This window comes from Odontesthes bonariensis, chromosome 17 (genome assembly GCF_027942865.1).
Source record: "Odontesthes bonariensis isolate fOdoBon6 chromosome 17, fOdoBon6.hap1, whole genome shotgun sequence".
Taxonomy (NCBI): domain Eukaryota; kingdom Metazoa; phylum Chordata; class Actinopteri; order Atheriniformes; family Atherinopsidae; genus Odontesthes; species Odontesthes bonariensis.
In genome coordinates, this window is record NC_134522.1 from 12,259,603 (window position 1) to 12,283,537 (window position 23,935).

Genomic DNA, 23,935 nt, shown 5'->3' on the forward strand with positions numbered 1-23,935 from the left:
TGAATCAGCAGTCAGATAGTCTTCTAGAGATAAAAAGAACAGGGAGTAACAACAAAACAGAAAGCTAAATCCAAGATGCCAAGCTCAACTGGACTGAATACCAATTTGCAAGATATGTAAGTTTCTAAGGTCTGAGCTGTTCTTCATCACTGGCACCATAGAATATTGAAAACTAGTTTTAATGTACACTAATAAATACCACAATATAGGCTATTACTAATAAACTGATGCAACCAATATTTAGATATGATAAGTGATATTTAAAAAGAGGAGGTAAGAATATGAGCATGCAAAGAAGAAATGTAGAAGAAGTTTAAAATTACCATAGGCTATACATAACACCATAGAGTACTGACACTGAAGATTAGAGTTTTTTTTTAAAAGAAATGTTCATGTATTCAAACTTGGGAAGAATGGGAAGCGCTGATCTTAGTTGTAGCATCAAAAATGGCACAGTTAAGGTAGAATAAAGTATAAAACTACGTATTTGGGGCGTACATTTCACCACATCAAATATTTCAGCCGATAGTAGATGATTCACATTCAAGTTGTAGATTAATGACTCTTTATTAGATTTTGGAAATAGATCGATGTCTTTTAAAAACAACATCCAAAATGAAAAACGGAGGAAGTGTGAACTGCACCTGCAGATATTCTGTTACTAGTTTTTCCTTTTTACTGCAGAACACAATCATTGGAGATGAACTGAATCAATCTTACTTACAGTAGTGCACAAAATGTACTGAGCAACTATATGAATAAGACTGGGATTAAAGCATCCCAAAAAAAAAAAAAAATAAAACATCATGGAAAGCTGAAATACGCAGGAACAAGTGACAGTTTACTGACAGAGGGACAGTGGTAACCGAGGAGAAAAACACATCATAAAATAATGGATTGTTTAATTTCACCTCTTATCCTTCTGCTGGTTGTTTTCGATACCAGGCGCCTCTTACCTTTGGCTATCGAATACTTCTCAGTATGAATTTCAGTCGCTGCGGTGGCGCCCCACAGCAGACGGAGCCCCACAGCAGACGGAGCCCTTGGCACTCGCCTATACTGCCTACAGGAGGACACTGATGAAAAGTTAAGCGGTCTCTGAGTTGAGAGGCAGCCATTGCAAAGTCAAAATCACATTGATTTCGCTTGGATCTCAGACCTTCCAAAAGTTTTCTAGTTGCCTGGGGTTTTGTGATATGATGCAACACCTAATCACATGATGGTATTATGATGCAAGAGTTCAGCAAGGTAGGCTGAGTCCAAGCTATATAGAACACAGACAAAAAAAAAAAAAAAAAAGCAAGAAATAAAGAGCTGCATTTAGATCAAGTAGGACTATGGACTATCATTTACAATCAAAGTGTTACATGTTCTCTGTCTTACTTTATTTTAACATAGTGTGAGTTTACATCGCTGGATCTTCAGGTTGTAATTTCAGGATTTTCCATCAGAAATGTCAGTCTGGGACAAAGAGCCACAGCTTCCAGAGCCGTCTCAGGAAAAACAACAAATCTCTGGATTCTCAGAAATCCTCCTCTTTTCACAATAAATACATTTGTTTTCAATTGGCCTCCCACACACCAATCCTTTGTGCTTGCACCATAACCTTTTGGAACATCAAGATTTAATATTCTTTCTGCACCTAGAGATAAGCGACTCCGGCCAACTGTCACAGGACTACAGGGCCAGAAATGTCAAAAACAAAAACACTGTCTTTACTGAAACAGGAAGTGGTCCTGAAGCGAAAAATAAGAAAAGTGTGTAACAGTTTTCTCCTGCCTCTAAAGAAAAAAGCTTAAGCATCTCCCAGTGAAGGAGCTTTGCACGTCCATTACATCAGTCTCTCAGATGGAGCCTGTTCAACACAGAACAAAGCAGTGGATTTACTAAATATGTGAGTCTGTCAATAAGTCTGTTAATAAGTCTTTTTATCAATACAAAGAACCTCTTTTTTTTTGTACAGTTGCTTCAGATATGCTTAATTACTCTTTTTTTTTCAGTCAACTTTTATCTTCAGTGACCTTTACAGGTGCATGAACAAAATGTAAAAAATGTGAATCCCATGAAGGGAAGTTGCCGACAGTTTGTTACTACTGGATTTAATCCTCGTTGTTATGTAAGGTGAGGACAGCTCTTGAATTGAGATCCTTGTTGCTGCTTTCTTGGAAAATTGGTTCTACAAAACTGAGGGACTGAAAGATAATAAGCAAACCAGTAAGGTCTATTGGAGACTTAATTTCATGTCCCTCGAATATAGTTTTTTTTTTTAAATATCAAGTAATGATGAGTATTTGTAATGTGCAAAAATAATGTTTTCGATAAACTGATTGGATTACAAGGAGAAAATCATTTTTAGATACATATTTGTCCACAAAATAGCCAACTGCTATCTGCCCTAACCCAGCTTGGTCACAGTGTATTGGACCTGATGCAATGATTTCACAGTAAAACAGAAATCAGTAGGCATCATGTCACGTTGCTGCTGGAAAGCAAAAGACAGTGAGGGACTGAGTGCTTTAGTGAATGGTGTTTGTGTTTTCGATCCCCGCATTCATACAGCAGCTGTGAGTGCAGCCACTGATCTGATGCCACCTGCACATCTGTGATAATGCTGCGGTTACATCTGCTTGAAGTGGTATCACAGATGTTTGGCTGTGAATTTTATCATGCTCATTTTCAATTATCTGCCACCCCCTTGTGTCCATAGCAACTCACTGCCGGTAGTCTCATAGCTGCATGAGCGTAACATTACCAGTGTGTTAAAGCAAATGAGGATAAAACACCGTTTAGTAGAAAACGTTGTTGGTTGTTGGAATTATTGCTTAAATTAGCCTCACTTTAACCCGACTTGAGCTCTGACTGGCTTTACTGCCTCGGCATCTCAAAGACGCTTAAAACTTTACTGTTATAATCAATAATTGTTGGAAAATTGTCCCTTTTGTTTTTCTCAAAATACCCATCATGCCGAGGAGTACTGGCTCAAATAAAGCACATCGCATACATGATTAGATGATAGCTCAGTATAAACAAGTATCTTTATTCATGAACAAAAAGTGACTAAGAGGCATTTAAGTAATGACTTTCAGTTAGATGAGGTCCAAATGGACTTAGCTGGTGCTTTGGTGTGTAACAAGTGCTGCAACATCAAGCACAGATATGAAGAATAACTAAATATAAAACACATACAATAAGGTTTTAGAAGCTTTGGTTAGAGAATTTGCTTGTTTTCGGCAATGAAGTTATGAACCGACATGATTTAGTACGAATTCTTCAAATTTGGTTAAGTTACAAAAAGTTGAGCCCATCAATAACCCACTGAGGTCTCTTTTTCCCCTTTTTGTCCCCTGAATTTTCTAAGTATGTTAAGTAAACCCAAAATGGATGCATGGTTTAAAATATATATTCAGATGAACCTTTATTTATTCTACATAGGTTTACATCACGATGTCAGTGACAGGACCACACGATGGGGATAAACAGTTGTAAATTATTTAGAAGAGGTGGAGGAAACTTTAAAGATTTTAATAATAAAAATAAAATCTCATCAGTACAACCAAAACTGGAAAATAAGACGGTACGTGCCAGATTGACTTCTTTCACTTGCTATTGATGTTTTTATTCTGTACAGAGGGACAATTTGTACAAAATTAATCTAGATATATAACACTACATGAAACAAGGTAAATCATATATACAATATTAAATGACTCATATAGTACAGGTCACATACAAAAGGACACTTTAAGTTAACATGTTTTGGAAATAAATGTGTTAAAATTAAGAGACCTGCAGAAAGAGAACAAGCCACAAAATTATCTCTAAATCATCTTTTTTCAGCACTAAAAGAAACCAACAACTCGGATTCATAAAATTAAATACGACATCTCTCCCAGCAAGCTGGACAGTTTCATAAATGCAATGACTGCGACGACAGAAATCAGTTTGGTGAATGGCATTCCTCCAGGGTAAAAGGTACATGTTTAACATGGTAAATTTTAACTTACATCTTTTTTGCATTCAAGCAAATACAGTATTAATACAGTATACAAGCCAAGTCACAATGTCAGTTTATTTTCAGCATCTGGTATTTGTGTGGCTGTTTCATACCAGTCGTTCTCAGCACTGGGCTTTCTGAACAGCCAAAGAAAGAAACTTTTATGTTTTTAATTCTTTTTTTTTTTTTTTTTTTTTTTTTTTTTTTAAAGAATCCAAAATGTGTCATCCTCACCATCCTCCAAAGATGATACAAAGAAAATACAACAGTTCATTTGAAGAAATCTAGCGGAGCTCCATAGTTTAAACAATGGTACTGGCTGGAAAAGTTTCCAACCTCAGAAGAAAAAAAAAAAAAAAAAAAAAAAAAGAGTTTTTAAAAATCATCCCCACTGAGAGGAATACGGTAGGTAAGAAAAAAAAAAAAAAAAAAAAAAAAAATCACAAACCAAGCAAACTGAACTTAGCGACGGTAGCAACACAAACATGCTACGCTTCAACATTTTGAGAAAATGGACTTTTTTTGTTTTTAGCTCTTCAAGTAATTTGTCTGTCATTTAATGACAGTCTGTACAGCTACTGCAGATACAAGATCTTGACTTTGATCATTCTATTCAATGGGGATTTTAAGCCTTCATAGCATACAACACTAGTACGTCCTTATATTCAATGAGCAAAGGCCTCAACTCAGTCACGCTGTGTCAAAAGAGAAACAAAAAAATAAGTGTTTCCCCCCCGAAAATATTCTTACAGTTCAGATCTATACCTCCTCACACAGTAAAAAAAAAAAAAAATGTATCATTCCTCTTTATTTCGTTGTTGCTCCCGATCTTTCTATTCAGTAGTCAGCTGAATACCGCAGCAAATACACTCGCCTGCTCATTCAGGTTCATCTAGGCTACTAAACTCAGCAAGTACCATTGTTTGAACTGTCTAGGCATTGCTATGGTCTGGTTTTCAAATATTGCCAGGGAACAGAAGGAAGCAAGCACATAAAAGAGCGGCATATGGCACAAAAAACAATAAAACGAGGAAGCGTCGAGATGTCCACAGGACAACTTCCCCTTTCCTCGCCATCTTCCCTGGACGTTGCAAGGCTAAGAACAGGCCCCAGTGTGGTCTTAAGTGTGCTGAAAACCAAAATCTTTCAAAGAACCTCGACCCAAAAACAAAAGGCAGGTGTCCCTGCTAGAGTTACAGATAAAATCATGAACCGAACGTAGAGAACGCAACAGTCTTGGCACTGACAAGATGTCTGTTAGAGTAAAAACAAAGAAAACCAATGACATGAAAGTCTTTTCTTTCATCTGAACAATAAGGTCTGTTTTTGTTCCCTTTGAAAGAGAAGAAAACTGAGACGAGACCATGAGACGATCCTTAGACAGTGAGTCAAACGGTTCCTCTTTCCATGCCAATCCATTGTGAACATGCTTGCATGAAGGAATGGAGAACCTGTTTTGTGCCGTCTGTACTCCAAGGTTCCTCATTTACAGTGAGCGCACGGAAGGATGGAAGGAGAAGGGGAGGCGAAAGGACAGGAAAAATGATGAGAAACTACACTGTATGCCACAAGGGCTAAAAGACACAAATACACTCCCACTTGTCGTCAAAGAAAGAAAAAAACCTGAGAAAGTAGAAAACTGTGGCTGATGGATACAGGGTTTCTGCACTGGGCAGCAGGAATGAATAAAAACTAAGGATTCTGAGGAAAAGTGATGATCGGCAGAGGGATGGAAAAGCCCAGCACGGTTCACCAGCGTAATTCTGGTACCTGGGCGAAGATGTCCATGGCTGTCGAGGGTACAAGGGGAACTGGGTGGGGCCTAGAGTCCATCATGGGTGGTCAACATTTCTTCAGCTCTGCGGTGGGACTCCAAGGCTTTTGTGGTGTAGATATCCTGAGGCAAATCAGACTTGCGCCGCACCATGGGCCGCTCTTTTCGTTGTTCATGCTGCAACTGCGGGATGGACAGAGGGAAGTCCGTTATCATCGGGGTTCACACAGTCTTCTGACATGTTACACTCTCCCTGTTTTAATTGACTGTGAGAAATCAAAAAATGAGTTTGAACATGATGCACTCATCATGTAGCAAACCAAAAAAATTATGAAAACCAACATAGTTATTCAGGCCAACATCCTTAACTACAGTTACAGAGCCCCAAAGATGGCTGCAATTAGGGAGGTTATTGCGAGATCAAATTAATACATAACTGAGCTGAGGCAATTTACTTTGGTCAATATCTAGTATTATAACTTCATTGACCTGGAACCCAACCCTTTGAAGCTCCATACAACTAAGACAACATGCAAAGGGAAGCAGTTAAATGAATGAGAAAGCTCTTAATTCCAGGTTTTAGTCCACGGCTAGATTTGTTCCAACGCTCGTGGGATAATAAAGATAGCATTGTGTCGTTGTTAAAGATAAAGCTATATTTTTCATAAATCAGTGATGGCAGCTTGATTAGGAGACGTATCTTTTACCAATCAAGTCATAGAGCAATAATGAGAGGAAATGGTGACAGAGAGAAAGTCAGGTTTACCTGAGTTGCGCCCTCCTCAACTGTCTTTTTTAACCTCTGAACATCTTCTATCAAAAGGACATCCGTCTCCATAGCTACAGGACTATTGAGGTCAGAGGAATCAACATTTACATAGAACTATGTTGAAAGAAAGGGAAACAAAGAAAAACAAAGAAAAACAAAGAAAAAAACAACAACAAAAAAATGGAGAAAATACTTTCAGTCGCATGCAAAGAAGAAGTTTTCCTAGTGTTGATTTTTACTGCAGGGCAAGAATCCCAGTGGCTGAAACATTTTCAATTCTTACTTACTAAAAATTACAGTCAACAATCTGAGATTTCTGGGGCCACCACGGCTCCGAATCAAAGATTTTACGTCACGTCAGCAAGGTAACACTGATCCCTGATGGTGTGGAAATGTCACAGTGTGTCCTTTTGGCTTAGTTTTCTGGATATGTCTATCCGCTTGCTGGGTTTAGATGGCAAAACTGTTGCCTCTTGGCTTCGCACAGAGAGACTGAAAACAGTTTGCCTCAATCTCAAAAAAAGGTGAAAAAGATTCCTTTCCATAATAAAAACCCATCTACAGCTCACTGGTGTTACTTAACACGCTTGGCAGCTGAGTATGACTGCACAAAAGTCAAGTTAAGCGTATAAAACACACAGTCTAAGCTAATCTAGACGGGGAAAGGAAAACAAGAGAAACTAAGTCTCAGTCAAAAGCATTTGGACAGTTAAACATCGTCTGTTCAAACTTCAAACACTGAATCTGAACAAATAAATTTATGCCACGTCTCAGTGTTGAAATACACAACTTGTTGCATGATCCTCACTCAGCAACCATCTTTAACAATGATTCCAAACTGGTGATGGGACTACTTTAGGAGGAAATAGAAATCTAATTCATTTCTTTATATTCCTTTAAAAAAAAAAACAAAAAAAACATCACTGATCACTGATAATTCATCTCTTCAGCCTCGGAAGCTCTTTGGAAAGACTGCTCACCTGTGGATTCGATTTTGCGAGGTTCTCAATCTTGATCCAAGCCTCTTCACGTTCTTTTGATTTCGCCTTCTCCCTGTTTGACAAAGCACCACAACTCCTGTCACTTATCTGTTCCGCTCCACTGACTGAGGTGACATCCAACACAACAACCCGGCCACAGCGTTAAGGCCGACTGCAATTAAGCGCCAACAACAAAAAAAAGAAATAAATAAATGACTGGGAGAAAAGACTTTGTTGCATACTTATTTTTCTCCGCCCTAAACTGCTGTGTGCAGTCATCGAAGAGCTTCTGATTCATCTCCATGAAAAGCTTTAGAGCGTTGTAGATGAGGCCGTGGATGGTCCTGTGAGCACACACACGGGCAAAGTTGGTGAGTCGAATCTTTGCAAATACAAGCAAAAATTGTACAGACCAGGTTTTTCGCCCCACTAAACAAAACATTTGCCACTTTGTAGAACACTATATTCTATGTTTAGTGTAAAGCAGCTTAAATCTTCAGACATGTTCAAGACAGATATTCAGATTAAGAAGCCATAGAGGCTATTTAAAGCTGCAGGCGACCTAGTTTAAAAATTGTGAATTATAGGGCACGATGATGAGCCGACTCCTACAGACAAACGTCAGGTGTCTCACCGGTCGTCAGAAAAGGACATTCTGTGACTGTGCTCAAACACGTATAACCCCCATGAGAACACTATGTGAACTATTTTGTCAGGTAGTGTCACAGTGGTGTGGAGTGCAGTGTACAGTTCAAAGACAGCCTTTCCCAACATCACCGCAGCTTGTGCTGATATGCTAAACGTGAGAAGCTTACTTGTTCCAGTGCGTCTTTGAGTTGCGGTACAGAGCGGGAAACATAATTGGCAAAATCTTCGCTGCGTTATCGCTGATCAGACTCATGATATACTCGTTGTTCCAGTAGTACAGAGCTCTCTCTGCCACCTGAAAACGAAACATATACGGCAATTCAGTTGGACATGCATGGAGAAGGAAGGGTGGGCGAAATGATGATGTAAGAATCTTTTGCTTCAAATCTCTGCAGCCTGCTGTCGTTCTGATTATATTCTCAAAAGTTCTGATTGAGAGTTGTGGGTCTAAATTTTGTTTAAATGATCCCGATCCACCATAAAAAAAATTAGGCTTCACTTCCAAGATATACAGCGTGTCCAACGAACATTGTCCCAATTGCGTCGCAACCAATCACACTTTGATCCAAGCGGAGAAGGACATTTTAACAGTGCTCTTCTTTGCTCAATTCAAAAAATCACACAAACTCTACAAAGCAGATCACAGACCAAATTAAGATCAGCAGTTGCAGCCACTGCATTTGCAGTCCGAGTTGTTATAAAGTAGATCAGATTACAATCATTCATCCAGTACCTGAAAGTGCGGGCTGGACACACACTTAGCCAGCTGTCTGAAGAGAGGCTCCTGCACCTTAACAAACTCTGAGGGCTCGATGACATCCAAGATCTCCTCCAACTCATTAAGGAACATCACCTCCTTGGGACTGTGAGTCTTTGGCCAGTACTTTAGTAGAGCCATTACCACCTAATGGGATGAGGAGGGAGGATAACAATCACAAATCAAGGAAAACAGTGAAAAAGAATCAAGATTCAACCTTCTTTCTTTGTCACATGCATAGTTTGTGCAACATGCAGTGAAATTTAAAAATTAACACGATCTGATTTCAAGACTGCCACAATCGATATATATGAAAAAAATAAATATAAACACTGTATAGGGAAAAATAAATGAAAACAAATCAAACGAAACACAGTCTAAGATTTTATATGACGTACCGGCTCAGTTAGAGTGCTGTCCTTTTCCAAAAACTGCACCACACAGTAAGCCAGCTGCAAAACACAAACAAATACCGTCAGTGAACCGCTAAACTATTTGAATTCATGCACAAGTAAACCAACGGCAGCACTGCAGGGGGGTGGGACGCTAAAGGCCCGGGGTAAGAACCTGGCTGGAAAAAGTATTGCGAATTGAAATGAGAGGGGCGGGAGGGCATGCAAGGCAAGTTTGTACGAGAAAATCCAAGCAAATTGTGGAAAAAGCATGCAAGTCGCACATCATTTAAAAGCTGTGACTTCGAGCCGTACGGGTTAAAGTGAAAAAAAAAAGATTCCAAAATAAGATTCTCGTGCTTCATTATTAACTGAAAACATACCTGTGGATGGTAGACACTGAGTGATTTGACTTTGTGCAGAGGCAATAAAACCTTCAACAGGAAAATCTTGTGCTCCTCTTTTAGTGGTAAGGCAAACCCGTTGATTATGCTGTTTGGAGAAAAAAAACAAAAACAAGAAAAGCTTTCAGAAGCTCTGTAAAACAATCTGTCATTATTAAACAGCTGGAAAGGAATCAAATACATTTCTCGCCCAATGGCTGCATTCACAGACTTTAGCAAAGATCCATACCTTCCAAGTATTTCCAGAAGTTCAGCTATACCATTATGGTGCTCAGTCTCGTAGATAAACCTGTAAGAACCACAGACTTGTGAACGAAATGAACAAAATAAGGGATTTATACAGCACATCGACTGCTTGTTTTTGACAAACATGTTTGGCCACATGTGGGGCAGCGGGACAGCAGCACTGACCTATAGAAAATGTTATTGATCTGTTTTCTGATGTACGCCCTCAGCCCCAGAAACTTTCCATAGATCCTGTGGAGAGTGGTTTTCAGGAAGTCTCTCTCTCTGGGATCCTCACTGTCAAATAGATCTAGGAGCTGCAACGCATGAACAGTGAAACATTATTAACACCGCCCGTCAGGCCACTCTACAGTTTTTCCCTTTTAAATCACATATCGGCTTTTTAAGAGAGCTTTTATGCATTTTATTTGTTCCAGTAGAGTTCTTACCTGCATAACAAATTTCTGGTCAATGTACTTCTTTGCTATGTTAGGCTGGAAGTCAGATGATTCTAAAAACCTAAGGAAAAATTCATAGACGAGCTGCAAGGGAAAATAGAGAGACGGATGTGAATGTTGGGAGGGAATTACACAGACAGGAGCTCTGGTAAAGCCAAGCCCTAAAAACACTCGCTCTCCTCTAAGTTAAGGAGAGCCATTTTTAAAACCGTGCTCCAGATATGCTGAATGTTTAAAATAATCAACCTGTAGGTGGGGCCACGCAGCTTCTAGTGTTGGCTCATCCTCTTCTGGATCAAACTCCGCTCCGGTAGGGTTGGACGAAGGAGGCAACGTCCTGAACATGTTGATAGCAAACTAAAAGAAGGGAAGTGAAAGAAATGAATACGTCGAATGTTTGAGCCCATTTAGATCGACACCCGATCGTTGTTTTGTTTGACTGAAACACCGACAACTTCTTCGGGTTACCAAATCAACCATTTCAAACAGAAAAGTGGCGTGATGTCTACCTACAGATATTTTCAGAAAAAAAAAAGAAGCCTGACCTAAAAAAAAAAAATATTATTTTAGGTTAATGTTTATTTTGTCCTCGCAACTATTCCTCCGAGGGTTTGGCCCACAATAATCCGAGTGTCTTGTGTTTCTGGTCTCTCAAAGTGTCAACTGACTTCCCTGTGGGCTGCCGTTCCCTGCCAGGCAGATCATGGGACAGTGCAGGTGGCCTGCTAAAACACTAAGAGCCTTGTTTGAAAAGAAAAGCTACAAGGTAGATCAACCACTCTTGGCTGTGCTACACTTCAACACATTATAGGCTGAGAATTTGGCTGTGCATTAACTCCTCAGTGGAAACTGTAAATGGAAATGCCGCGAGGACAAGCAGGTCGTTGAGTCAGAGGGAGGAGAACCGCTCGCCAGATTTTCATATTGCTGCACACTGATGATTGCGATGTTGCAAAACATCTCTGATAAAAATCGTGCTTTAATTGAACACAAACTGCGACAGCCGCTGAAAATGTCAAATGCTCCTCGGACAACTTGGTCAAGTTCAGGGCTGAATGATTGTCTTATCAATACATTCATTAGTTATAAAATGTGAGAAAGTAGGAAAAAAAAATAATCAAATGAAGTACATAAACCTTTAGTGGGTCAAAAAGCAAACAGCTTTCAGTTTCAGTTGCTAAATAACAACATTTCGCATCCTTACTTTCAGAAAAACATTCGTCTGAGAAACTGGAGCAATATGTCCTGTGAAAAAAATTCTCTAAATATAACTGACTGAATCAAACAACTTCATTTACTGGGGAGGTGTGGGAGTGCACGGAACCCTAAAAACAAACGGAGGAAAACTGATCACAAGCATCAGTAGAGACACTAGCCCTCTGTTAACAGAGAACTCTCTGCTCTTTTCCCTCACTCCTCCTCCACCTGGCTCCACAGCGCCGCCCATGTTCTCAGCCTCGGACTCAAATGCAGACTTGACCTGCCTCCCACTCTACTGACCATGTGCACCACCTCCGGGTAGATGGGCTCTGTGATGACATTCCTATTGTGGGTGATGTACTCCACCATCTCGCTCAGGGCCGCCCGCTTCACTTCCTTCCATTTCAGGTCACTCAAAGGGTCGGACAGGAAGTCGAAAAGAACGCAGCACTGCCGCAGCTTCTGGATGAAGAGCTTCTCCTGTTCTGCAGGGGCCACATCTAAGCAAAGATGGAGAGAAAAAAAAGAAAAGAAAAGGGGGTGAGGTGGCTTTGAGGGCTAACAGAGAGCTGAAGGCGTGATAAGACAGTTGAGAATTTACAAGTATGTTTCAAAGAGGGAAAGGTCACAATGGAAATGAAGGTACCGTCGAAATGTCAAGAATGACAGTTAAAACGGCAAGAAATATGAAGCTACAAGAAAGTGATGAAGACTCGCAAATGGGTGATGGAGGCTTGGTGTACTGAGACAGGGGCTGAGTTGGTTGGAGCAAAGCGGGGAGGATAAAAGATGGTGTAGAAGAAGAGGACTTGAGACCTAGATGAACAGTTACAGTTCTCTCTCACACACACGCACACACAAAAGAGGGTTTATTTTCAAAGGCAACCTGGCTGGCCACTGTATGAGCCCACTGTGGTCCGACGACTCCCCACTTTGCCTCATTTCCACCTGAACACTCAGGAGCACAGGCCCATTAACAAACCATCTCCGCCGGAGTGAGCACTTCACACATGACAACACAAGAAGGAAACAACCATTCACAACACTCTAAATTCCTACCAACTCATGTGGTGCAGTAATAACACACAATCACACCATAATTATGTAGTTATGCGACTTAACTTTGATGTGGCCCGTTTCTGTTCTCTGAGGCTCAGCGCTACCATTGCAGAGGTGTGTACTGGAAAACAAGCTCAACATAAGCTCGGCTTTCATGACACAGTCGTCGATTATCTAATCTGTGTTCTATTATTCGCAAAATATCAACAGGGTATGAGAATAAAAGACCGAGCACAAAAACACGAGTAGGTTGTGCGTGTCCTGCAACTCCCCAGTTAGGTAGTGTTACTAATAATCAGTTAAAAGGTAGAACTTTTTTAAGCCAGGTTCACCTGACTCAGGACATAACCTCCAAAGCTGGTCTCATAACACTGAGTACTTGCTTTAAGCTCAACATGACTCACTTAAACCTCTTGGTGCGGTCCTCGTTCACAATAGAAAAAGAAAAGACGTGTTTCCGTAACGCCTCCTAAATGACACACTGGCAACATTCAAATGCTCACTCTAAACATGGAAATTTTCAGTCTTCATAATCAGTTACCTGTTTTCTGCGTTCCATTTCAAAATGTAGCGAGCGGTACTTTTAGGGGAAATTTACAGAGACACAATAAAGATGTTCTTCAACTAAACTCAGGTGATGCACGATCAGAAACAGTCGCGTGTGACACCGATGAGGGGTCTGTCGAATCAACTCGTTCTCATTCGAATTAAAGCAGATTTAGCCAAATTAGATAAAAAAATTCTGTAAGCAAATCTACGCCATGATTGGTGCCACTGCTGGTTAGGTATGTTCTGTATCAGATGGAAGACAAGAGCACTCAGTGTTAGTTATCACTGCCTAGACACATATACGCAAAGACCATGACACGCTACAGTAGCTGTACATCAGGGTTCTGATGGATTTCCTCAGTCAGAGTTCTCTCTTGTGGACAGATTTATAACACTTAAATGTAATCCTGCTCTTTCGTTACGCCATCTAAAATAGGGCTACATGAAAAACAAGATAGCCCTTGCACCCTTTGTGGACGCAAACCATGACAAACCACATAATAACTAATCAGGAAGGGCACCTAGGCTCGGACACTGTATGCACATGATGAGGATGTTGATGATATGGATATGGTAAATACATCACAGAGGGGGGGGACCCATTCCTCCTGCTTCACTGTATTGTAACCTGTGGGCAGAATGCACACAATTACTGAGATAAGCAAATTAGGTTGTGAAACAAATGAGGATTTATGAATTTGACTCAATGGGGAAAAGGTATAAATAACCAACTGATATGAGAAAGCAGAGCACAGCAGAGACACTATTTCCAAGCAGAAATCTAACCAAATAACTCTACATTAAAATTATTTGTAATTGATCTTACGATTATGTTGGAAGATTGAAATGAATTATCCCATTTGAAACAAAGTTCTAGAAATGCAGCTACAGCTGTGTGATTCATAAGAAAACAATCGGGTAAAGAAGTAACTAAGGAGTCAAACAGGCAGCAAAACCTATTCACTCATTCCCTTTTTAGTGAATGTGCACAAGAGCGTCAAAGGCTAACGTACAGAGTCGAGGAGGGCGAACGCATTTGCAAACGCACACACAGACATGGCATTCCTGCAAACATCCTTACCACGAATCTGCCGATTCGTGGTAAGGAGAGAGATCTCCTATTCAGACATAAAGGAGACTTGGCTCAGACACACATACACTTCTGCAGTGTCAGTTTCAAGTTAGCCAATTTATCTTGATGACAGTTAGAAGCTGGGAATTCCAGAGGCGAGGGTACATGTGTGTGTGTGTGTGTGTGTGTGTGTGTGTGAGCTGCCATTATCAGCCAGGTCTATAAAGATTAGACATCCAAGAGGGCAGTCGCTGGTGAGGCAGTGGTTTGTTTCACACGTCAATCTGCATAGATGTTATTATCCAGTCAAAAGCAACAAATAATTGGTTTCCAAAGTGTATTCCTCAGACTGATGCCGAGTTAGGTTAACTGAAATCCTTTTTACCGCAAGGTTCAAAGCAATGTACAGTAGTCCGGGCTGCAGTGGGATGTTAAGCTGGACAGGAACATGGTGCCATGCTTTGCACCTCTGACCATGTCAGACTTAAGTAGGTTCCATTACATAAGTTTGTCTGCGTGTGTGATAAAGGTTTGTTACACTCCTAAAATACCCAGTGGGTCGTTGTGCAACAGATAAAGGCCCAGTGTTGTGATTCCAAAAATTGATGTATGCACAATGTGACTTCTATAATGTAATTCATTCAAGGCTTGGGTGGGAAGCTGGCATGCGCAGTCACACACACACACACACACACACACACTATGTGGAGAACAGAGAGAGATTCATCTTAATCTTACAGCCCCCCACCCGTTCAAATTAAATATAATTATTAAGAAGACAGAGTCACACAAAAAGCAGTTTTTACTTTTTCTCCTTATAAGTGGGTCAAATGAACAGCTGCTAATCTGGCACCGAGACTGCTTTGACGACCTGCTTTATTGTCAATATGTCAGTGATCAATATAAACACGGCCAGGCACTATTCATAACCATGCAGAGAATGCACGTCAGATTTGAATGCACGTCAGCCGTGAAAAATGTGTTTTGAGTGCATTGCAACAAAAACAATTGAGAATGTATTCTGGGTTTGAAAGGAATATCTGGATCCTGTCCTATGTTTTGTTTGGAAAATGCCAAACTTGAGAAACATTCTTAAACTTCCACTGTGACTTCTGCAGGTAGTCACGGTGCTCGGCATTGAGACTGTGTTTCTGAGAAACCGACAGCAGGGAGGGAAAAAAAGAAAAGACTCCAAGAATCGATTCATACCTGCTGCTAAAATAAGTCTTTGGTGATACATACTGTCTAAAATAAATAAATAAATTGTGACAACATAAAAACACGGGATGCAATTAGATCTAAAGGCAAAACTAAAGGGTGTCTGTAATTCATGAAGAGTGAATACATATGCACTCTTAAAAATGCATGTTGTATGTGTAAAGCGGAGTTAATTTGACTAAACAAAACACAAACGGATGCTAGTATCCTTTGCATACGCATGTGCATACAAAGATGCTCATTATGAGGATGCGGGGTACAGAGTACAGTCTGGTTAAACTGGACTCACTTTGTGAGGGTCGGCATACAAGACATTTGGTCTGAACATGCCGAACACTAAGAGTGAGGCAGAGTGAGAATAATTGTTCCCCAACACTGGGTTGTCATTCAAGGCAGTCGCATCTATGGCTCAATAGAGTGTAATCAATAATTGCCCGGGGTTTCATCTGATGCCGGGCAGCACCCAACTACAGGAGCAACAAGCTGGGCTTTTCAAACATGACTGAGTACATTGTACATGCATTCAGAGGCAGAGTCTGATGTCGTAATCCTGAAAACATCACTGCTCCGCGTTGACAAAGATGGCTGGCTCTTATTGACAGCAGAGCTTCACTGAAAAAGATGCACTCATGAGATGGCCTCTAACTTCTTTAGGTTTCTTGTTTGGAGAAAAACATCTGAAAAGGTGCCTTAGCGTGACACTGGCAGGAAGACAGCAAGAACAAAAAAAAAAAAAAGGGGGGCTGCTGCTGCTTCTGCTGAGAAGTGGCTGTCCTCAGCCTACACACTATGACCAATTTGTGCCCAGATGAACTGGAGTGTGACAAAATTGCTGGGCTGAGTAGATCTGCTAAGAGGGAAATGAAGAAAACAGGCACTGGATTCCTGGAAAGTTTTCCAACATCAGCTACCATTATCGTGTGCACAAAAAACACAGAATAACGCCATTTCAGTCAATTAAAATGGAAAAACTATAGGAAAAGAGACCCTTCCCTTGGCTATGACCTCACTTCCTTTGACATCACTAGCTCAGCGGGGGGATGGGCAGGGAGCTGCTAGCTAGTAAAACCAGATTTTTTAGGTAGCTTCTGTGCCCCACAGTTATGCACAAAGGCATTACAGACAAGCATCTCTTAGTTTCCTTTCAAATACAACAAAAGTGCTTTCCAAAAGAAAGAAGCAGGGATCTTATCTGAAACGGCTGAATGCTGACTAACCAGGCAGTTACCAGTGGAGGGGAACAGGAGCACAGCAACACACAGCTCTCTCTGCTCGTAATTCCCTAGGACATTATAGGAAGAATAATTTGTCTTCACATACCTCTGAAGTGCATAAGAGCCACCGGCTGAAAAGGCCCATTGGAATTTGGTGCATCCACAACCATCCTGTCTCCAGATTTATTGCATGTCAACATCTAAACCTCAACCAGGAAGGCAATCCACTCAGGGCGAGAGGCCAGCCTCCATTTTAGCACAAAAGCAGATCAGAAAATGAAGCTCTCTGCTGCTGGAGGGAACTGGCTAGTTAGTGATGTAAGCAACTGGGGAGCTGGCTGATTGGCTGAGCTCACATATCTGCGGAGCAATAGGGGCACAGAACGCTGTGAGAAAGGGAGCGTGATTGGATGAGAGGGCGAACAGGGGGCGGGTCGTTCACTGGAATTTTCAGTCTGGCTCCTCCTTTCCACTCACAGGTCTCTGGTGGCGCTGTGCAAGGCAGGCCCCGCTACAGATTTTAGATCAGATTGACTTAAGTCTTTTTCCACAGTTTTGCCATTAGCTGGGGTTTCAATATAATCGGACTTAGGATAAGCAGCTGTATATAACTTACTGAGCGAGCTCAGTGAGAGTGAGGCCCTGGCTGAATCTTCTAAGTCTTTCATTGTCATCTTTTTTTTCCGATCTTTATCAAAGAGAGGGGGGGAAAGAGGGTCAGAGGGGCCTCAAATCTTTGGATCCAATGATGAACAAACACAAGAAGAAACCACATGAAGATAGGACAACTGAGTTACTCCAGTGGCCTCCAGCAAAAAGAGCCACAGAAATTCAGGGAAAACTGTGCTGGAAATGTTCACTACACAAGATGAAAGACCTTGTGTATAACATGATTATTTGATCCAGTGTTGAATAAAAGTTTAAAAACACATAAAACAGATGGTTGCAATTTGAACAAAACTGAGCCACTGCAAAGACCGCAGGTTTCATGACTTACACAGTGTTCTGAGCAACGGTGGAATATGCAGCGTTTTGTTATTGTAAGTGACGTCCACATGCTATGCAAAATTAGCTGTAAACAGGAAATGAAAGTAAGCTGACAGAAAATCTAATTCACAGGAAGCTAATGCAGCTCCACACAGCCTGTTGTAATGTTATCTGATCAGTCAAACACAAAAATGACAGATTAATAATACACGTCGCAAGTCATTCTAAAAATTTCCACATTCTGCTTATTTTATTGGCGAGGGTTATTGTGACAAACTCAGTGGTGAGTAATTACTTCAAGAATGTTTCCAGCATATGTAATACTTGAAGATGCTGAATGACTAATCTGCATTTCATCTTTACATAATGAAGTTGCTGTCCTTTTCATGTGATTCATCCGAGGACGCAGTGAAACCACATTCACACCACAAGACAGACCCGACTTTTCACAACAGCAAGGCTCACAAAACCAGTTTTATAGTCATACATAAAGTAAGGAACTGCGCTGTTTTCAAACAAGTGATAATTGAAATGTGATGAGGAATCCACCGAAAAGGCTATGATGTACAGTATTCATCTGTATCTGAACCTATCACTCATCTAGCACCACATCCCGGTGACAATTAAAGGTTGTTCAAATAACAAACTGGGCTGCAAATAGTCTGGTGGAAAAATATCTTCATATAAAAGATTCATTTATGTTTTTCCAATTAACCCTTTGTCTTTCTTTCTTTTCTGCCTAAGCATACAAGTGGGAATTAATGAACCACATGACACAGAGGAAAGGCCAAAACAATTAGGTGCAGGGAAACAGGATATCAGTGAAGACAGGAGAGGATTGGGCAGCAAGTGTACCACAGTTCTCACTCTTAGCATTCTCTCACTGAGGGGCCAAAGCCTTTCCAAGAGGTGCCATTACATTCCACAGCCATGACAACAGACAGCAGTATTTTCTGAAAGCTGCCACTTACATCTTATTGGCTGAGTAAAAGTCTACACAGCTACATATTATCCACAGGGGTCTTCTTAGTGTCTTAATTAACAAATATCTATGATTGGTCATATGCTGTATTTTCTTACTGATGTGACATCATAACAAATCCATCTAAACAGCCGTGCTTGGGTAGCATACAAGTCATAAGTAATATAGGGAGGTCAGTTATGGATTATGGTCATTTCATGGGTTTGTTGATGAATACTTATAGATAAAATAAATAATGCAACAGTTTCACCTAAATAAAGTTTTATACCTAAAGTCCATAAGAAGGTGAACATTATAACCAAACAAGTAACAACCTTTCCATTTTTAGCCAGCAGATGGCAGCAAAAGCTAAAGATTTGAACCAAGATGCTTTGGAAACACAAACCCATCACTAAATGTTTAACTATTACCTGGCAGAACATACTGTTTAATCCTCTTCATCAAACATGCATTATTGTCCGACTGACAACATTTTGCCCATACCAGGTTCAAAGACTACAAAGCTGTGGTCCTTGGACATCGAAGACAAAAAGAGTATTCTGAAGGTGTCATATTTGACCTACAACTAAGATGTGTGATACTAGTACAATCTGTCATTAAAAAAAACACTTTCATGTGCACAAAATACAGAGAAAATAAACTGCACACACAAATGTGCCACTTGTATGGACTAAGGAGAGCAAAAAAATTGTGGTGAAAGGGCCACTCGCTAATGTAGATGGTGAATATCGTGATACACCGTAAACACTGTGTGTAATAGAATATTGTAATGAAGTGGATTCAAATAAATACATTAAGTGTGAAACAAGGCTTTAAAACTGACATTTGAAAGGTTTAGGGGTGTGTATGTATAATGTCGCAGTTAGAGCTCCTTTTAGTTGGGATGACTGTCTCAGGGAAACAGACACAGACACCAAGACACCTTAACCCATTCAGACCTTTTGCTTCATTCCAAAACATCCTCTAAAAACCTGAAAGTTTTCTAAAAAAAACTGCACAGTCTATTAAAACTTTGCATTTCACAGCATTTGAGGAACTTGGAAACATGAAACAAAAACTGTTTGTGAGGTTAAACCCTCAGCTTTTCTTGAATATTGTCGACTTTGCTCATACGTTTCGCATTATCATTTTAAGGATAACAGTGTCTTGAAAACGATGATGTAATGCCAACCAGGCCAGCTGCAAACAAAAGGTAAAGAGTAATAAACAGTCACATGAGCTCGCACATGATCTTGTATGTTAATCAATGAACTGAACACAAGTGCTGTGCTCATTCCCTTTATAGTGTTCATGAAATATAGAAACTCACTTATGTGCTGGGCTAGATGGCTAGATGCTTTTTGGACACTTTTTGAATGCAGCTTTATAATTACGTGCCATTCATTCACAGTTACACGTTGCATAAACAAACACTGGCAAGATACATACTGACCAAATCTGAAATAATGGACAACATAATGTGCTGTTTTTGGATGAGAAAATGTGATATCTCTCTATAGAATGCTGATATGGACTGTATCGACCTACACAAGCACTGACAGCAGCTCTAACTTTATAATCCTTATAATTATCATTATGATTATGTTTATTATTGCCTTTCTCTCAGCAGGAAAAGTCTCACTGAGATCGGTGATCATTTTTCGGAGCATCCTGGCTAAGACAACAGCATCAGCACAGTTACAATACACTTCACATATAGAGATTTGACAAAAGCATAAGAATTACACAAAGTTAACATATTTTTAAAAGTGAAAAACAATGCCCTAATAAATCGTAAGTCAGAAAGTACAATTTCTTTATTCTCCAAATACGCTTCCTGCACACGTTACCATTTATTCCTTAACTCCTGCTTCTCAGGCAGAAAGAAGATGAACACTTAACGGTTGAGTATGATTATGAGTGGTATTATTTTTCTTAATTACCAGACATTCTACAGGGGTAAGAAAACGGAAAAAATCTGAGCTGTGAAGATTAGCGCCAGCTAGTGGTAGCTAATGTTCGCGGGTACCATTGGCTCGCGGCTTCAGTGTGCACCATTGGCTTCAGTGTGCAGGGCATGATGGTCTGTGTGGATCCATAGTGTACATCTTCTGTACACTGCTTTTTGTGTTCAACATGATAAAAATGTAGTGCCAAACAAAATGTCCGCCTCACTGTCCTGAAATCCAGGGTGATGTATACACACCACATGTGATCTTTTTTATAACAAAAACTTTTTGCTTGTACAATTATCTATAACAATAACCATTACCGATATTGCTACTGGTTCATCCTCCAATCCGTCCAAAAACTGACCAATAGCTCTCTCCTATGTTTAAAAGTACTTTGTATATCTATCTCAGTTTAAAATCTAAAGGTTATGGACGTTAACTGCAATATATATAGTCAATCTCTAAAGTTAAAAAAAAAATAAAAAATCTCTAAAAATGAGCCTCGTACCTCCAAGAATACAATATAAAATCAAAGAACAGTGTCTGTAAGGTCTAAAATATTCTTATGACATTTAAGACCCTTCTGTCACTATGTATGTTTTCTCAAAGAGACCACTGAGGGGGTCTTTATTCATCCACTCTCTTTCTTATTGTCATGAAATGAACAATGAACTGTGGATGTGCATCCATCCAACACTTTGTACACAGCTATAGTGTCCCCCAGCTTTGTGCAGGTATGAGAACAAAGTATGGCAGGGTATAGTTTACAGGAAACCACTTAGGCCAGATCCTGCTAGTAATGCTGTGTGTAAACAAAGAAGCTATGAAAGATTGATGCAGATGTTCAAACCTCAGCCTCACCGTCTCTCATTATGATATGTACTAATTCAGTCAATCACAACGATAAACAAAAACACTGACAGTGCAGCCTGCTTGGTAAATTAAGGTTTAGTTTGCTGTTCCATGATCACTAAAATCTCCCCTCACAGTCATTCATGTTTCAGTGCCAGACTGTGTTATAACATAAGCTTATGCAAGATTGTTTATGAGTGAAGCCTGATGCTCCGAGATGAGTTTACGACTTATGTTTGATTTGGGGTTATGAGTTATTATTGGATGGCCCAGATTCCGCTACTGCCTTCTGGTCTCTTGTCAATTCAGTCTGAGTCAGAGAAATCGTTTATGACTGAGATGTCTGGGGGTATTATCTGTTTCTCCCAGGTAAGGCTGGAGATGCAGCTCATTGCACATCATTTGCATTAGAGCTCAAACTGATGGGCAGTGTGCGTAGCTATAAATAATGTAGCGAGCAAAGATCTCAAGGTTAAAAAGGTGGATATGAGGATCCGCTGAAGCTTTGAATTGTTAATATGATTTCCTTTATTTCATTCATATAAGCCAAACATGCAATCTTAGGTTAGAGGTAATCCTGTACATAATAAAATAAAAGTAGCTTATCTCTGTAGATGACTGATACAGCCATGGACTATGAAAAAGACTTTTGCATAAGGTCTGAGAGCTGAGCAGCAACTTCAGAAAGAGTATTAGCTTCTTATTCATGCTGTACGTTCGAAGGCAAATACCTGCCAGTGCAGATAGTTTCTGCAGTTCTCTGTTAGCACTGAGGGGGAAAGAAGAAGTGCTGAACCTCTTCTCCCTCTTCGTGGCCGAGTGGGACCCTGGCTGCTTCACCCTCATCAGCTGAGTAGCAGGAGGCACTTTCTTACTGGAGCCCTGCAGAACCAAGAATGGGAAAGGAAGGGATATTGTTACTGGATCATGGTAGGGTAAATTAGTTCCTGCATTAAAGGAAATGGAACAGGAATAACTCCAATGGAGAGGCACTGCGCAGCTCAGAAGAAGAGCAGGGTGAAGGTGTTGTGGTTAAGGGTCATGTTCCTTTCCGAATCAGATCAGGTGATTCTGTGTCAGGCAACCTGATCACAGCCAGTGGTGTACTGTGCTGCATCTGTCGACATTGTCGTTTGTGATGGACCTCAGTGGGCAGGATAAATTAAAACAGATGGAGCTGATAGAGTTGTCAAACAGCAAGTTCAGTGGTCAATCAATCCGTTCTCATTCCATCTGCTTGTGATACTCTCAACAACTGATGCATAGGACACATAGCCCCTATGCTAACGTCAAAGGTATAACAGGTGGGAAACTTTACTGACTCAGTATTTCAATAGAGAAGTTGACTCTTTAAGTCATAAGATATTTTGAAGTCAGGCAACAGTGGCAGATAGAGGTTTTTGCGCTTTAAGGTACTTCCCTGGCTACATCCGTCTTTTATATACAGTCTATAAATATTCCAGAAATAACGTAGCCAAAATAGCTGCTACAATACCTAGTTTTATTCTCAGAGGCAAAACAGGGCACAATGGGCTGAAAGTAGGAACTGAGTGCAAGAATTTTCATAGAAAATAAAGTCATAAGATCATGTCACATGAGAAACTTGCCTGCTTTTCAGCAGAACAAAAAAAGTGCTTAAAGTTAAAAACAGAACGACTGGTGATCGAAAGCATGTGCAAATACAGCAGCTGAAGTTAAGGTAGCATTATTCGACGGGGCATGCTCACAAAGAATTTGATGTGTGTGAGAGAGGTAGAGAGGACAATTTTTTTTTTTAACATGACAGGGAAATTGTTCTTTGAAGACCAAAGGATGGTCATGAAAACTTGTCCTCTAGCTGTTGGTGTTGTTTGCTCATTCAAAGAACGTATGCAAAAATAACAGCAATACAAAGAAAAACTATTGAAGTACTCCTTTAAAAACAAACTATCAGTACTCAGGTTACATTACAGGTGTTACATTCTGTTACGTACTGCTTTCCCCTGTTGAATCCTGACTACTGTTAGTTTTCTGAGCATTATGAACTTATTACAAAAAAAGTTTAATTTACAAAAAGTAGTCAGTGGATGTCCCCTTTAGACATTGAAAAGTTAAAAAACAAACAAACAAAAAAAACCACTTACATCTTGTTCTTCTGTAGGTCCATTTTTACTTTCAGACTTTTTAGATCTTCCAGATTTGGAGGATTCCTAAAATAGTAAGTATTTAAAAAAAAGAAAAAGAAAAAAGAAAGTAGAATCAAACACAAGAATTGAATTATACAGACCAAATCTGGGAACTTATACATCAGCACACATACATGTTACCTTTTCTTTTTTGCTCTTGTGAGGCATACTGGGAGGAGAATCTCCCCGTGTCAGCAGGTGGAACTGTGGTCACACACCAACAAACAGATGCCTGGCTCAACACGTCTGATCGTGATGAGGCTTTTGCGCCTGTCTCTCCGTACACCATGTGACTGAGTCTGAGG

The 23,935-nt window shown here is 40.2% G+C and overlaps 1 protein-coding gene and 1 long non-coding RNA gene across 4 annotated transcripts; both read right to left on the reverse strand.

Annotated features, from left to right (window-relative positions):
• Positions 1-3,501: 3,501 nt before the first annotated feature.
• On the reverse strand, positions 3,502-17,021 carry ppp2r5ca (protein phosphatase 2, regulatory subunit B', gamma a). Of its 3 annotated transcripts, none has more exons than XM_075448911.1 (14): positions 16,820-17,021; positions 11,902-12,101; positions 10,648-10,758; positions 10,393-10,485; positions 10,130-10,260; positions 9,948-10,007; positions 9,698-9,806; positions 9,321-9,374; positions 8,899-9,069; positions 8,333-8,460; positions 7,760-7,861; positions 7,518-7,590; positions 6,535-6,651; positions 3,502-5,951 (listed from the first exon to the last, which is right to left on the reverse strand). In XM_075448911.1, the coding sequence occupies exons 1-14, from the start codon at positions 16,911-16,913 to the stop codon at positions 5,817-5,819; spliced, it is 1,578 nt and encodes a 525-aa protein (XP_075305026.1). In that variant the 5' UTR covers positions 16,914-17,021; the 3' UTR covers positions 3,502-5,816. The 3 variants fall into 3 exon arrangements, with proteins under 3 accessions (XP_075305026.1, XP_075305027.1, XP_075305028.1); XM_075448913.1 differs by having other exon boundaries at positions 5,864-5,951; positions 6,535-6,616; XM_075448912.1 differs by lacking the exon at positions 6,535-6,651 and having other exon boundaries at positions 16,820-17,019.
• A 5,201-nt stretch (positions 17,022-22,222) lies between these two features.
• On the reverse strand, positions 22,223-23,845 carry LOC142366900 (uncharacterized). The gene is made up of 3 exons (XR_012766903.1): positions 23,772-23,845; positions 23,589-23,654; positions 22,223-22,347 (listed from the first exon to the last, which is right to left on the reverse strand). It is a non-coding gene; the product is annotated as an uncharacterized LOC142366900 (long non-coding RNA).
• Between the last annotated feature and the right edge of the window lie 90 nt (positions 23,846-23,935).

What these genes read in the sequence shown, in the direction of transcription:
- ppp2r5ca (XM_075448911.1), bottom strand. Translation starts at nt 16,913, where the DNA reads ATGTTGACATGCAATAAATCTGGAGACAGGATGGTTGTGGATGCACCA. An exon ending in ACCAGAAATTTGTTATGCAG is followed by an intron (nt 10,261 to 10,392) that starts GTAAGAACTCTA and finishes CATGCGTTGCAG; the next exon opens with CTCCTAGATCTATTTGACAG. An exon ending in TGTCCAGCCCGCACTTTCAG is followed by an intron (nt 8,461 to 8,898) that starts GTACTGGATGAA and finishes TTTCGTTTTCAG; the next exon opens with GTGGCAGAGAGAGCTCTGTA.